Below are 15,261 nucleotides of genomic sequence, written 5' to 3'. Positions count from 1 at the left end.
TAGTTTCGTTTTAACTTTGATGTATATTAAGAAAAAACAATTAGCACGTCAAACCTAGTATTTGATGGAGATTACTTATAAATCAAAATACTGTCTTAAAATCGAGTAAATATTAGTTCAGGTGCTACTTTGATATAACAGAAATCCCAAAGGTGGTGTTCAAATTTTTGAGAAACTTTGATTTAAGTATGATAACCAACAGGGCAGTTGGGAAAAGCCAGGGTTGTGCTGAGACTCCACCTGCAAGTGAAATCGCAGCTTTGCAGTGGTTTAGACAATGATTCTTTATGGAGAAGCGCCTGTGCTTTCAAGGGGATGTTTCCAATAACTTCTGAAAAAATTGGATTTGCTAGAAGCAAGATAACTGGAGGGTGAGACAGTCCACCTTTTTTTTTTTTTTTTTTTTTTTTTTACTTAAAACACCATAAATGCATTATTCTGCAGTTCTGGAGGTCAGAAGTCTTCGACGGATCTCACTGGGCTGGGATCAAGGTGTTGGCTGGGCTGGCTTGTTTTCCGGAAGCTCTAGGGGAGAAATCCATCTCCTGGTCTCCTCAGCATCCAGAGGCCTCCTGCATTCCTTGGCTTCAAGGTCAGCAATGTCAGCTGAGCCCTTCCCCCTGCTTCTCTCCTGCCTCCCTTTCTCTGTCGTCCATTCTTGAATTGAGCAAGGCCCACCTCTCTCGCCGGTCTTGCTGCACATGCAAGAGGAGGGGCAGCAGCATGTAAAGGAACCCAGCATGGTCATAAAGTTCTGAACTCTGCTATAGGGAAGGTGAGAGTTGTTGACCACCAGGGCTGAGGACATCTTTGGGGTGACGTTTCACCAGGTGAGCGGGCTTGGTGAGAAGCTGAGGGAAGTCACACTATGAAAACTCAGGGGGATGGAGGGGCATGCTGAGTAGAGGTTGTGTGAGATGATCCAGAAGGACCTTCCTCACTCCTTCATAATGGCCCCGGCGGCTGGATGGTCTAGTCACTAGAGCGTCACATTTTACTCAAAGGTTGATCTATCCCTTAAAAACAAAAACAAAAACAAACTGTGCTGTCCTTTCTGGGAGGGCTAAGGCAGGAAGCTGTGATCATCCCTTAGGTTTGTTTGTAACCCAGTGTGGACTGTGGGTGTGGGTCATGGAATAGAGAACAGGATTTTTCATGGGAGCAGCCAAGGATCTGGAACCTGAGGTTGCCTATAGAGTGTTCTAGGCCAACGTCCTAGGTTAGTAACCAGAGGCCGCTGACTAACTAGGGGGGGACATGAGCGGTTTCCCGGAGGGGCTCACTCAGAGATGACCATTCACACGGTCATCCGTCGGATTTCTGCGGAGCGCACTGCAGTGCCGGGGCTGTGCTCCTACCCTCACGGAGCTTACGTGGAAGAGGCTTCCGCGAACCAGCAAAGCATCGCTGGTGACTCGGGCTTTTCCAGAGCCTTTGCAGGCGCCAGGATGAAAAGAGCTGAGAATTCGGAGGCAATACTGGTTTTCGCTCACTGAAAAAAGTCCTGTATATATTCACTGTGTTGCTCCTTTAGATCCTCCAGAGCCAGCCGGGGAGACTGTGGTATGCTCTTACATTTGAAAAAATGCTTTCAAATTACTACTTTCCTAGAAACATCTCAGTTTGCCGCTAATCCCAGGCATGCCTGTGGGAAGGCCAGAATGCCTTGACGGCAATATCCACAGGCTTTTCCTTAAATGTTAGCAAATATATACTAATTTGTTCAATCCTTGTAAATACTCCGAACAATAGGGTAAAGAGGTAACTGGATAAGCATGGAAAACATCATAATTAAAGGAAAGAATAAAGAACTTCAGAGTTCCTATTCTTTGAGTTCTTGATATCTCAAGATTAGATCCAGTCGATGTCAATACATTTTTAACGTAGGGTCCTTGGAGATCCGGAGGGTTAGTAGACACCCTTCAGGGTGATCCACGTGCTTCCCGAGGTTGTATGGAAAAATGTATGGGGTTGGGCCACAGCTCTCATCAGATTCTCAAAGGGACGCCCTGAAAGTCAAGAATCGCTTCTGTAGATCCCTTAAAAATGCTTCCATGCACGCCCTGTAGGAGAATAGTCGTGGAGGAGCTGACACAATGGCCACAGAGCATGAGGCGGTGCAGCAGGACACGGGGGACGCGGCTTCCAGTGGCAGCTCTCCTGTTACAGCCGTGTGACTGCGCAGGTCTTGGCCCATCGGAGCCTCAGTTTCTTACCTATTAAATGGGAGAAAGAGTACTTCCATTTTTCAGGTTTCTGTGTTGAGTGATCAGACCTTAGTGAAAATGCTGTAGAAACTTCACGGTGCTTTGGGACAAGAGGCTTTGGAAGAGGTTTCCTATTTGTACCTGCAGCGGCGTTAGGTTCTTGGTCACTAGAGGGAGCCTTAGGACTCAGGGGAGAGAGACACCGTCTCTCCTTGAAAGCTTGAGGTCTCTATGACATTCTTTAAAAAAAAAATGGATTTTATAAATATCCATTTAGGTTTTTCTTTTTTTTTTTTATTCAGATAAAGATCCATAAGAACAAACACGACCAAAATTCCTTGTGACACAGATATTCCCACCCATTAACCTATGAGATGTTTCCTTCTGAATTTCTCTATGGTTCAAAAAAAAAAAAAAAAAAAAAAAAAAAAACAGAAAGAAACCAACCTTCTAGAAGGCTACAGGAAGCAAGGACTTTTCCATCAGCAGAGATGATTCATTATGATTCGGTGACATGCGGCGATGGCTGTTGGAGGATATTTGTTCCGGGCAGGATGGGCGAGTCCCGGCCCACCTCGGCATCAGTTAGAGCTGTCCCTCGGGGCTCCTGCTGGCACGCTCTCTCTGTAACTCTCCTTTTAGAACCTCCTTGTTGAAGAGAGTGTGGCTGTTGCACCAGACGGCCCAGAACAGTTGAAAGACGGAGGCATGAGAGAGGGAAAGACTCCAACCTTGCGCATTAGGGACCCCAGAAGCTCACCGACCCACTGTGTGTTTGGGGGAAATCTTCGTTCCCTGTAGCCCGTGCCTAGACACCCGTGGTCAGATGGTGTTTCTTCATGAAAAAGGGAACGTTAGGGGACCAGATGCGGGCCCCACATGACGCCGGGCAAAGGTTTGCAGGAACAGGAAGCTCTTGGATTCGTCTGATTTTCAATCCAAATGCATTTGGAGAAGGTGGCGTCTAGATATTTCTCTTCCCTGCAGCCCTCTAGGCTGTACGTCGGTGCTGCAGTGAAGCGGACGACTGCACCGAGCGGTGACCATCGTTTCCCCCACATGCACTTGCACGTAGACGCTGACCTGTAAAGACTTCATTGCTGCCGCCCGTTAGCAAAACTGGCCGAGGAGATGCGCAGGCACAGAGGTGCCAGCTCTTCTTGATTCTAGGATGTCCCCTCGCAGACGCTGCCCTCCTCAATTTTACTTTTTAAAAACGGGGTCCTGTCTGTGATTTATGTAAAGAACTGTTGGTCACCCCTCCTGAGAAGCTATTTTAAATCGAGGCTGTTTCCTGTGATCAGTGGCCTTTTTGAATTGAGCAAGTATCCTAGGAAATCCTTTATTTTTTGTTTTATGCCTTTCTCACATCTGGATGCCGAAGAAGGCCCCTCCGCTGCCACACTCCTGCTCTCTGGGTGGCTCTCCGTGTCTCAGAAGTCACCGCGGCAGAAAGGATTTCCCTCCGCGGACAGAGGCAGGAGTTTGCAGGTTATAAAGGACAAGGCCTGACGACTGACCCAGGCCCATCTGCTGACTGGGGTCACAACAAGCCCAAGGGGCGGCCGGCCCCCATTTCAAGCACAGCTGTAGCACGTTAGCAGTGGGAAATTTTCTAAAACGGTGCAAACCCTTGATCAATGATTTCATTAATGATCACAGGCCGAGTAACTTTCTCCCTTTTTTATTTTCCAGAAGCTATTACTTCTTCATAAAGCTTTCCAGGGGGTAAAGGTCAGAAGGTGGGCAACAGAATCATTGTTCCCCGGTTTAGGACTTCTCAAATTTCAAGGCACACAACCGTGGGGAAATCTTAGGGTTTTTTAAAGTTTTTATTTAAATTCTAGCTAGTTCACATAAAGTGTATTATTAGTTTCAGGAATAGAACTTAGTGACTCATCACTTCCATATAACACCCAGTCCCCATAATCAGTGTCCTCCTCAATACCCGTCACCCATTTAGCTCTTCCCCTGCCCCCCTCCCTCCAGCAACCCTCGGTTCTCCATGGTTAAGCATCTCACGGTTTGGCTCTCTCTCTTTTCCTTCCCTTCCCCTATGTCCATCTGTTTTTGTTTCTTAAATTCCACATAGGAGTGAAATCATACAGTACTGGTCTTTCTCTGACTGACATATTTTGCTTAGCATAAGACACTCTAGCTCTAACCATGTTGCTGCAAATGATGAAATTTAATTTTTTTGATGCCTGAATAATAATCCATTGTATACATAAATATATCACATCTTCTTTATCCATTCATCAGCTGATGGACGTTCAGGCTCTTCCCGTAATTGGGCTATTGTTGACAATGCTGCCAAAAACATTGGGTGCATGTTCCCCTTTGCATCAGTGCTTTTCTGTCCTTTGGTTAAATACCTAGTATTGCAATTTTTGGGTCATAGTGTAGTTCCATTTTTTACTTTTTGAGGACCCTCCACACTGTTCTCCACAGTGGCTGCACCAGCTTGCATTCCCACCAATAGGGTAAGAGGCTCCCCTTCTTCACATCCTCCCCAACATCTGTTGTTTCTCTGTTGTTAATTTTAGCCATTCTGACAGATATCTCATCGTGGTTTTGATCTGCATTTCCCTGATGATGAGTGATGTTGGACATCTTTTCATGTGTCAGCCATCTGCATGTCTTCTTTGGAGAAATGTCTATTCATGCCTTCTGCCCATTTCTTAACTGAATTATTTGTTTTTCATTGGGTATTGAGTTTGATAAGTTCTTTATAGATTTTGGATAATGACCCTTTATCTGATTTGTCATTTGCATATACCTTCTTCCATTCCATAGGTTGCCTTTTAGTTTTGTTGTTTCCTTTGCTGTGTAGAAGCTTTTTATTTTTCTTTTCTTTAAAAGATCTATTTATTTATTTTACAGAGAGCCTGGGGAGGAGTGTAAGGGGGGAGGGAAAGAAAGTCTTAAGCAGTCTCTGTGCAGAGTGCAGAGCCTGACCTGGGGCTCAATCCCATGACCCTGAGATCATGACCTGAGCTGAAACCAAAAGAGCAAGACAAGAGTCAGATGCTCAATAGACTGAGCCACCCAGACACCCCCAAAAGCTTTTTATGATGAAATCCCAATAGTTCATTTTTGCTTTTGTTTCTTGGGGTGATCTTGTTAAAATGCAGATTCTGATTCAGCAAATCTAGGAGTAGGGAGGGAAGAGCTGAGGTTCTGTTCTGCTTTGGTGCAGAGCTCCTAGGAGGTAACATTGCAGCTGGTCGCTGGACCTCACTGGGTAGCAAGGCCCTAGTTAATTTTTATCTCTTTCCTGTTTCAAGCTGACTCAGGTTAGTAGGATTAAGAATACCTTTTCTAATCTGATCCACAAGCACTGTCAGAAGTGAAGAATGAATAAGTAATGATAATAAGCCCATAGGAAATCATGAGGTCATGGATTCTACCTTCTAAGTTAACAGTTAAGTTTGGCAAGCCATGACTTCGAATTCTAATGTACTGCAAAGCCAAATAGTGAGACAAGACCCATAGTGTGCACAAATGCAGAGAACAGAATTCAAGCAGATCCGCTTTTTCTCATGAGATGGCAAAGCAGCTGTTTATTTGAGGTCATTATTATTATTTATTGGCAAGCATCATGCTCTGAACTGCATATGAGTAGGAACCTGACGGGAGCTACATGGGAACTGGTGTACCAATCCCTCTGGCTCTGAATCATCTGCGTACTTTTCCTTTATCCTCACTACCAGGAATCCCATCTAATTATTGCTCATGCAAGAGGATGCAATCTTCCTTGATAGGAAGAAATTTGGGGTCTTTCTTGAATGTTCTCAGGACAGCTGGTTTTGGCATTTCTGTATTGAGTTTTTGGACCTTTAATTTGGTTTACTATGTATTGCTTTGAATCTGCTATGATTTCCACAATTTCTCTTTTCTTGGTTAAACTGTAAATTCATTGTAACTGGTGGTCATTTCTTCTGTTTTTTAGAACTGGAAAATTGGAAGTGAATTGTGAACCTGTAATGCCAATCTCCTCCGTGATATCTGAATTTCTACATACCAGCCTCTGCTTGAAACACATTTAGTGGGATCCCTGGGTGGCGCAGCGGTTTGGTGCCTGCCTTTGGCCCAGGGCGCGATCCTGGAGACCCGGGATCGAATCCCACGTCGGGCTCCCGGTGCATGGAGCCTGCTTCTCCCTCTGCCTGTGTCTCTGCCTCCGTCTCTCTCTCTGTGTGTATGACTATCATTAAAAAAAAAAAAAAAAAAAAAAAAAAAAAAGAAACACATTTAGTGATGGGGATTTTAGTATCTTACATTCTATCCTTGAACAGCCCTGTTAGGAAGTCTTTCCTAATTTTGGATCAACAGTTGTCTCTCTGTGGCTTTTGCCCACTAGCCTGGTTTGGCTCACTGGGAGCAATTCCTTTGCCTCGAATAGAATACGGACATAATACATATTGTTGAGTAACTGACTTGTTCAGACCCAGCCCTTGGGGTTCCCAGCACCCTTGGCAATTTCTCGTGCAGCAGGGTAGCCTTCAACATCTGACTTGAGGAATAAACCTGGGGCGAGGCGCAGAGCTGCAGTGCCAGCCGTAGCATGAGTCAGGGTAAGGCAGGACAGTCGCTGCCCATAAGCCTTTTATGCTGCTTCATTCCAGGGGCTTAAGATTTCCTGCATTTCTTTCTTACAGTCAGCCTGACTTAAGCCTTCAATGAAATGCAGGATAAGGATTCATGATTACTCATGACTTTTCACACAACCACATCATTTGATAGGAATCTTGGAAATGGCTCCAATTTCCAAAATATTATTTATCTTTCCGTCGGTTCTCACCTAAAGCAAAATTTAAAATTGGCAAATTGGACGCCAGTCTTCCTCTCCTATGCCCCTTCCGATTCGATACTCCACGGGTGACCTGATCTCCAAGGCTTCCCCCGGGGAAGGATCATCCTGTGTCTTAGGGCCATTCATTACCTCTCCCCTCCCCTTTATCCTCACCGAAACCTACCTGTCCTGGGTCCGGTTGTCTCGGCAGCTGGTTTTATCCAACGTGACCTTGGCTTTCATGCGGTTTGGTCCCTTAACAACACTCGGAAATGTGCAAGAGAGCTCTTGTTTAACTTCCTGTCTCAGCGCCATAATTCCTTAAGCCACTCAAACACATGTCTCCCAGGGGCCTCTACGTAGTAGTTGTTTAGTGGGGAGGGATAGACCTCATGATAAGATCATGCACAAGAAATTGTTTTGGGTCCCTTAGCACAACTATTTTGCTTTCTCAGGAATAGCACTGAGATGCCTCAGTCACCCAACTCCCATTAGATGATGCGATGCTTCTTGTGCCAGAATTGCTGAAACTGTCCCTCTCCTGAACAACACACACACACACACACACACACACACACACACACACACACACACTCAGCAACTTTTTAACTAGCCCCAGGTAGGATGTGTTGGTATCCTTCCCTCCATGGTAGATGGAGCGCCCCTTAGCACACTGCACAACTGCGTGTCATGTATCTCCTCGTCATATGGTACTAGTTCTATTCTCCATAAACAGGACTGACAATAGGTCTTACTGCACAGGGTTATTAATTACTAAGTAGAGACTTAGTCCAGGTACTGTGACTAGGGCTTCACAAGCTGTTTCTTTAGTGTTCATAAAAACCCTGAGGTATAGGAAGAGTTATTCACATTTTACTGATGTGAACTGTAGTTCAGAGAGGTTGGGCAATTTGCCTAGCGTCACGCAGCTACTGCATTGCAGGGATAGGGCTCAAACCAACGTCTGCCTGAAGCTTATGCTCTTAACCATGCAGCCTCCTCTTCTCTGGTCAACAGAGCAGAAACTTAAGATCCGTGAGATTCCTCAGACAAGCCCTGCTGTGTCCACCTTAAACAGTCTTCATGCTTAAATCAAAACAAAACAAAACAAAACAAACCTACACCTTGCTCATCCCTATCCTCTCAACTCTCACCTCTATCACTTTTCTGTGCTGTGGGAAACTTCTGACTTCTGCATGCACAAGAATAACAAGTGTTTGTTATTTAATTACAAGGATTTATTATAGAGGGAGGGATACTAACACATTCCATCCAGGGCTAATTAAAAATAACTGTGTCCCTGAGTGTATGTGGGCTTTTTGGTCTGTTTTGTTTTTGCTTTTATTTTGTTTTGTTTTTGAGAAGAACAATTCCAGCAAGAATTTTTTTTGGCACAAGAAGCATGGGATGGTTTAATAGGAGTTGGATGACTGAGGTATCTCTGCTATTTCTAAGAAAGCAAGATGGTTCATCACCTTCAATGAACAGGAGGTGGAGTTGCCTATGTGTCAGCCTTGGGCACAGGTATCTGTGCCTGGATTTGTTACTTTTTTTTTTTTTTTTTGAAAGGACATCTCTGTGAAAATCTCCTTTTGGATCAAAGAGAATAAAAAGATGTCAAAATACTGCTTCCAGCGTGGGTTTGGAACTTGCATTTATCTTATGTGCCTAGTTCTGGAACTGCCTGCCACACCTCCCCAGCAATCATTATTAAAAAGTTACCTCGAGCCAATGACATGCTAGACAACGATGACTAGAACACCTGGCTGAGGCAAATACATTCTAACAAAAAGATTTTAAGATAAAATACATTATTAGGGATAAAGAAGCTGTTCTACTTGAGGGGTTCATGCCCCCCACCCCCCAGCTGCCAGGAGCTGGCCAAGGGTTAACTGGAGTGGTTGTGAATCTCCAGACACCCTGGTCTTTCTTGGGCAAAGTGGCTCCAGTAGCCTGAGTGATGAAGCAGAGTTTTAGGTGTTGGCCATTGGAAGCAAAAGCACCCCAAACCTAGTGAGGGGTAGAGGAACCCTAGGGAACCTAGGTGGAGCACAGTGTCCCCTCCAATTGATTAAAAGAAAAAACTAATAATACAGTCAAACATTTAGGAAAACTTTTTTAAAAAGGCTCGGCATTCACAAACTGTCTTAGAAATGAGGGTTCATCTCTTTGTGTCTTCCTCAGTTTCTTTCAAAAGTGTTCTGTAGTTTTTAGGGTATAGATCCTTTACCTCTTTGGTTAGATTTATTCCTAGGTATCTTATGCTTTTGGTGCAATTGTAAATGGGATTGACTCCTTAATTTCTCTTTCTTCAGTCTCATTGTTAGTGTATAGAAATGCCACTGACTTCTGGGCATTGATTTTGTATCCTGCCACGCTGCCAAATTGCTGTATGAGTTCTAGCAATCTTGGGGTGGAGGCTTTTGGGTTTTCTATGTAGAGTATCATGTCATCAGCGTAGAGGGAGAGTTTGACTTCTTCTTTGCCAATTTGAATCCCTTTTATTTCTTTTTGTTGTCTGATTGCTGAGGCTAGGACTTCCAGTACTATGTTGAATAGCAGTGGTGCGAGTGGACATCCCTGTCTTGTTCCTGATCTTAGGGGAAAGGCTCCCAGTGCTTCCCCAGTGAGAATGATATTTGCTGTGGGCTTTTCGTAGATGGCTTTTAAGATGTTGAGGAATGTTCCCTCTATCCCTACACTCTGAAGAGTTTTGATCAGGAATGGAAAAATATTCCATGGAATATTAATTCCGTGGATTGGCAGAATTAATATTGTGAAAATGTCAATGTTACCTAGGGCAATTTACATGTTTAATGCAATCCGTATCAAAATACAATGGACTTTCTTCAGAGAGTTGGAACAAATTATTTTAAGATTTGTGTGGAATCAGAAAAGACCCCGAATAGCCAGGGGAATTTTAAAAAAGAAAACCATAGCTGGGGGCATCACAATGCCAGATTTCAGGTTGTACTACAAAGCTGTGGTCATCAAGACAGTGTGGTACTGGCACAAAAACAGACACATAGATCAGTGGAACAGAATAGAGAACGCAGAAGTGGACCCTGAACTTTATGGTCAACTAATATTCGATAAAGGAGGAAAGACTATCCGTTGGAAGAAAGACAGTCTCTTCAATAAATGGTGCTGGAAAATTGGACATCCACATGCAGAAGAATGAAACTAGACCACTCTCTTGCACCAGACACAAAGATAAACTCAAAATGGATGAAAGATCTAAATGTGAGACAAGATTCCATCAAAATCCTAGAGGAGAACACAGGCAACACCCTTTTTGAACTTGGCCACAGTAACTTCTTGCAAGATCCATCCATGAAGGCAAGGGAAACAAAAGCAAAAATGAACTATTGGGACTTCGTCAAGATAAAAAGCTTCTGCAGCATAAGAAACCGTCAACAAAACTCAAAGACAACCTACAGAATGGGAGAAGATATTTGCAAATGACGTATCAGATAAAGGGCTAATTTCCAAGATCTATAAAGAACTTATTAAACTCAACACCAAAGAAACAAACAATCCAATCATGAAATGGGCAAAAGACATGAACAGAAATCTCACAGAGGAAGACATAGACATGGCCAACACGCACATGAGAACATGCTCCGCATCCCTGGCCATGAGGGAAATACAAATCAAAACCACAATGAGATCCCACCTCACACCAGTGAGAATGGGGAAAATTAACAAGGCAGGAAACCACAAATGTTGGAGAGGATGCGGAGAAAAAGGAACCCTCTTACACTGTTGGTGGGAATGTGAACTGGTGCAGCCACTCTGGAAAACTGTGTGGAGGTTCCTCAAAGAGTTACAAATAGACCTGCCCTACGACCCAGCAATTACAGTGCTGGGGATTTACCCCAAAGATTCAGATGCAATGAAACGCCGGGACACCTGCACCTGATGTTTCTAGCAGCAATGGCCACAATAGCCAAACTGTGGAAGGAGCCTCGGTGTCCATCGACAGATGATGGATAAAGAAGCTGTGGGCCATGTATACAGTGGGATATTCCTCAGCCATTAGAAACGACAAATACCCACCATTTGCTTCGACGTGGGTGGAACTGGAGGGTCTTATGCTGAGTGAAGTAAGTCAATTGGAGAAGGACAAACATTATATGGTCTCATTCATTTGGGGAATATAAAAAATAGTGACAAGGAATAATGGGGAAAGGAGAAAAAAATGAGGGGGAAATATCAGAAAGGGAGACAGAACATGAAGACTCCTAACTGTGGGAAACAAACTAGGGGTGGTGGAAGGGGAGGAGGGCGGGGGATGAGGGTGACTGGGTGATGGGCACTGAGGGGAGCACTTGATGGGATGAGCACTGGGTGTTATTTTATATGTTGGCAAATTGAACACCAATAAAAAATAAATTTACAAGAAAAAAAAAGAAATGAGGGTTCATAACTACAGATTGTATTAAAGATAAACAAGAAGATAATATTATACAAATAAATTAAAAAAGACAGAAATGATCAATGTCCTAGAAAAATGTGACTTATCAAAACTATCCCAAGAAGAAATGGAAATAGGAGTATAATCTTTATCATTAAAGAAGTGGAATCAGTTTTTAATAGTGTACCCACTGCACTTCCATAGGGCCAGAGGAGTTTGGGTAAACATTTGAGGAATCACATGCTCATGCCAACTTTATCAAGAGTAGAAGATAGGGAACATTATCCAGCTGATACAAGGAGACTACAAGAAGGGGAGATTATGACCAGCCATGTTTATAAATATATGTGTATAAATAAGCAAAATACTAGAAAATTAATAATTGCGTTAAAATAAAATTGGATGCTCAACATTGCTAATCATCTAAGGAAATGTAAATCAAAAACATAATGAGATATCACCTCACAGCTGTCAGAATAGCTAAAATTAAAAAGACAAGAAACAAAGACTGTGGGTGAGGCTGTGGAGAACAAGGAGCCCTCATGTCCTGCTGATGAGAATGCACACTGGTGCAGCCACTGTGGAAAACAACGGAGGCTCCTCAAAAATTGAAGATAGAATTACCATATGATTCAGTAATTCCAACACTGAGTATTTACCCAAAGAAAACAAAACCACGAATCCAAAGAGATACACGTACTCCTTCCTGTGTTTATTGCAGCATTATTTACAACAGCCAAGATACGGAAGCAACCTGAGTGTCCGTTGATAATATTCATATTCAATCAGCCATAAAAAAGAATGAAATCTTGCCATTTGCAACAACTTAGATGGACCTAGGAAATACAACACTCCATAAAATAAGACAGAGAAAGACAAATACCATCTGATTTCACTCATATGTGGAATTTAAGAAACAAAACAAAGAAAAAAGGGGCAGACTCAAGCACAGGAACAAACTGGTGGCTGCCAGAGGGAAGGTGAGTGTGGATGAGTGTGTGGATGAAAGAGATAAAAGAGGATTAAGGGAAAAAAATGGATTTATCGTAGGAATGCAAAGACGGTTTGACGTTAAAAAGACTAAAGAAAAAAACTATGTAATTGTCTCAATAGCATTTGATAAAATGTAATACCTATACACAGAAACTCTCTTAGCCAACTCTTAGCAGAATAGGAATAGAGGAACCTCGCTTAATTTAATAAAGGACGTCTACTAAAAACCTATGTAAATATTTTGAAGGATAAACTGGTAAAATATTTTTCTTAAAAATCAGAAACAAGACCAAGACTCCTGTCAATGGTGGGGAAAGCTATAGACATAGAGAAACATTGATGTGATGACTCGGTATCAAGCAGGTATCAATTCTCCCAAGTTAACTTGCAAATTGAAACAAAAATCTCAATAGAGTTTTCCTGGAACTTAATCAGGTAATTGTAAACTTGATTCGAAAGGGCAGAGGTCAATATCAAAAAAAAAAAAAAAAAAGAAAAGAAAAAAGAAAAGAAAAGAAAGCAGAAGAAAGAAGAGAGACAAGATGTGTGGGGAAGGGTGCTGGAATTGTTCTACCAGATGTAAACTTATTGAAAAGCTGTAAGCAATTAAGATTGTGTGATGTTGTGATAGGAACAGACAACGGAGCTCATAGCCTAACTCACAAAGTTATGTAAACTCAGAGTATGAGGAAGGTGACGTTATCAGTGTGGAAAAGATGACAGTATTGGGGACAAGTGATTCCAGGAAGATTGGTTGTCCATTTGGAACAAAATATATATATTATATTCCTTACCTCATGTTTCAATCCAAAATTCTGGATAAATTATAAATTCGAATATCAAAGACATAGAAGAAAATACAGGAGAGATATTTCTATGATTGGGGAATTTTTTTTTCTATTCTTAATATTTTGATTTTTTTAAATTTCTAATCGAGAGAGGACAGATGAAAAGACTGATAAATACGACCCATTATAATAAAAATAAAACTTCTGGGCACTAATAGCAATCACTGTGTGGGGGGCCTAACTCTGTTAATACAGGAGGAGCCGGTAAGCTTTACTGTGTGCCCGAACACGTACTAAACACTACAAAGTATTTGCTGTTACTATTTCCTTCGTATTTTCCCCCACACTGACTGCGATTAAGTTAGCTTTACCACGTATTTTTTTCTCTTGAAGACATACATCTTGTAGATATGCAGCAAATAATGTAACTAAAGGGAGGGAACAGTGTCTGAAAAACAATATGGAAAGAAGGATTTCAGTTTTAGATGAGCTTGGCTATTCTTTCGATGCGGGCCTCTCCTCCGGGAGCCCAGCCCTCATCTGCATGACCTCCGCAGCTTGCGCTCCTTTCCTGGTAGTGTCAACGCGGAGCAGAGTCCCCGGTGACTTGCTCTGTGTGCGGGGAATGCGGCTGCCACATTTCATGGGGTCACCGCGCCCCCCCCCGTGCCCCCCGGCAGGCCTGAGCCCGCCCACCGCGGGTGGAAACCAGGGGACCTCGCTGCATTCACCTCATGAACTTTTGATCCTGGGTCATTTTACTTTATTTTATTTGTATTTTTATTTTTTAAAGATTTTATTTATTTATGCATGAGAGACCTAGACAGAGAGAGAGGCAGAGACACAGGCAGAGGGAGAAGCAGGCTCCATGCAGGGAGCCCGACGTGGGACTCGGGTGACCGCGGGTCTCCAGGATCAGGCCCTGGGCTGAAGGCAGGCGCTAACCCGCTGAGCCACCCGGGCTGCCTGGGGTTCAGTTCCTAATCACCCCAGCGGCCTCGGCCTCCCCCGGAGCTCCGGAGACGAGGTGTCCGGGTGCCCCGCGGGCCTACCGACCCCCCTCGGCCGCCGAGCAAGACCCCGTGTGACTCGGGGAGTAGTCGGGTATGAGAAGCTCGGCTCTCGCACTGGCCGTCCTAAATCCGACAGCCCTTTGAAAACCTGTCATCGCATGGTCACGGGAGGTGCCGCTGTCCCTTGGAAAATTGTTGGGGTGCGGGGAGGGGCTGGCGTGGAGATGTGAGGACCTGGGTGCCTGGATGGGGAGGTGGTGGCTTTCCCTGGGACTCCGGGCACAGCACGTTGAGTCATGGAGGCAAATGTCTGGCTGTCCTGATGAGTATCGGGGTCTCCTGTCCGTCAAGGAATGCTAGATGTCGTGGTGTGTGCAGTTTCAGGCCCTGTTGTGCGTTGTCAGACACCAGCTGGAGGACCCGGTGCTCGGTTTCCGTGGGCGCAGAAAGGGACATCCTCCTTGCTTTCTTTCTCGGGGAGAAACGAAGTGAGTTGGAGGTTATCCGCTGAGAATGCATCTGTTACGAGGAGGGTGGCACGTCCTGGATTTTCTGGGACCACCCCAGGTTAATACCTGCTTCCCAGAAAAATTACTGGTGTCCGCTTCCACATTTAAAACGTATCTCAATTTGAACAATAAATCGTGGTCACGCTGGTTATCACAGGGTCCAGGGGGAAGTGGACCCGTCTTAAGGACTGGGTGGAAATGAATCTAACAGGCTGAGAAGCACCAGAGAGAAGCACCCTGGGTTCTATCCGTTGCCAAGGCCCACGGCCAGGAAGGTTTCCCCTCACTCGGTGTCCCTGAAACTAGATATTTAAGGGCATTTTGGTCACCTGGACTGTTCTAAGATTATCCTTTGTCAGCTTGGTCTGAACTCTGACTTGTCCGGTCTTGGCTGTCTTTCTGGTTGTGGGAGCAGACCCTGTGGTTTGGACTTCCTTGGACTTCTGTCACCACCCATGACACGGCGAAGAGTGCATTCCTGTGACTCCGGTCTTTATGTCTCCTGACTCATATTTAGGGTAGAGGAGATCGTGCTGCAA

General features: G+C 44.0%; 1 protein-coding gene across 1 annotated transcript in view; it reads left to right on the top strand.

Moving 5' to 3' along the window:
- Positions 1-15,261, top strand: part of CCDC34 (coiled-coil domain containing 34) — a 90,956-nt gene that overhangs the window by 59,754 nt on the left and 15,941 nt on the right. Inside the window, exon 9 of the mRNA XM_035703898.2 lies at positions 445-592. Within this exon, the coding sequence (XP_035559791.2) occupies positions 445-592 (148 nt within the window). The remainder of the gene's footprint in view (positions 1-444; positions 593-15,261) is intronic.

The sequence above is a fragment of the Canis lupus genome, chromosome 21 (assembly GCF_003254725.2).
Source record: "Canis lupus dingo isolate Sandy chromosome 21, ASM325472v2, whole genome shotgun sequence".
In the NCBI taxonomy this organism is placed as follows: domain Eukaryota; kingdom Metazoa; phylum Chordata; class Mammalia; order Carnivora; family Canidae; genus Canis; species Canis lupus.
Note: the sequence above shows the minus strand (reverse complement) of the source record. Positions and strands in the feature narration are given on the sequence as shown.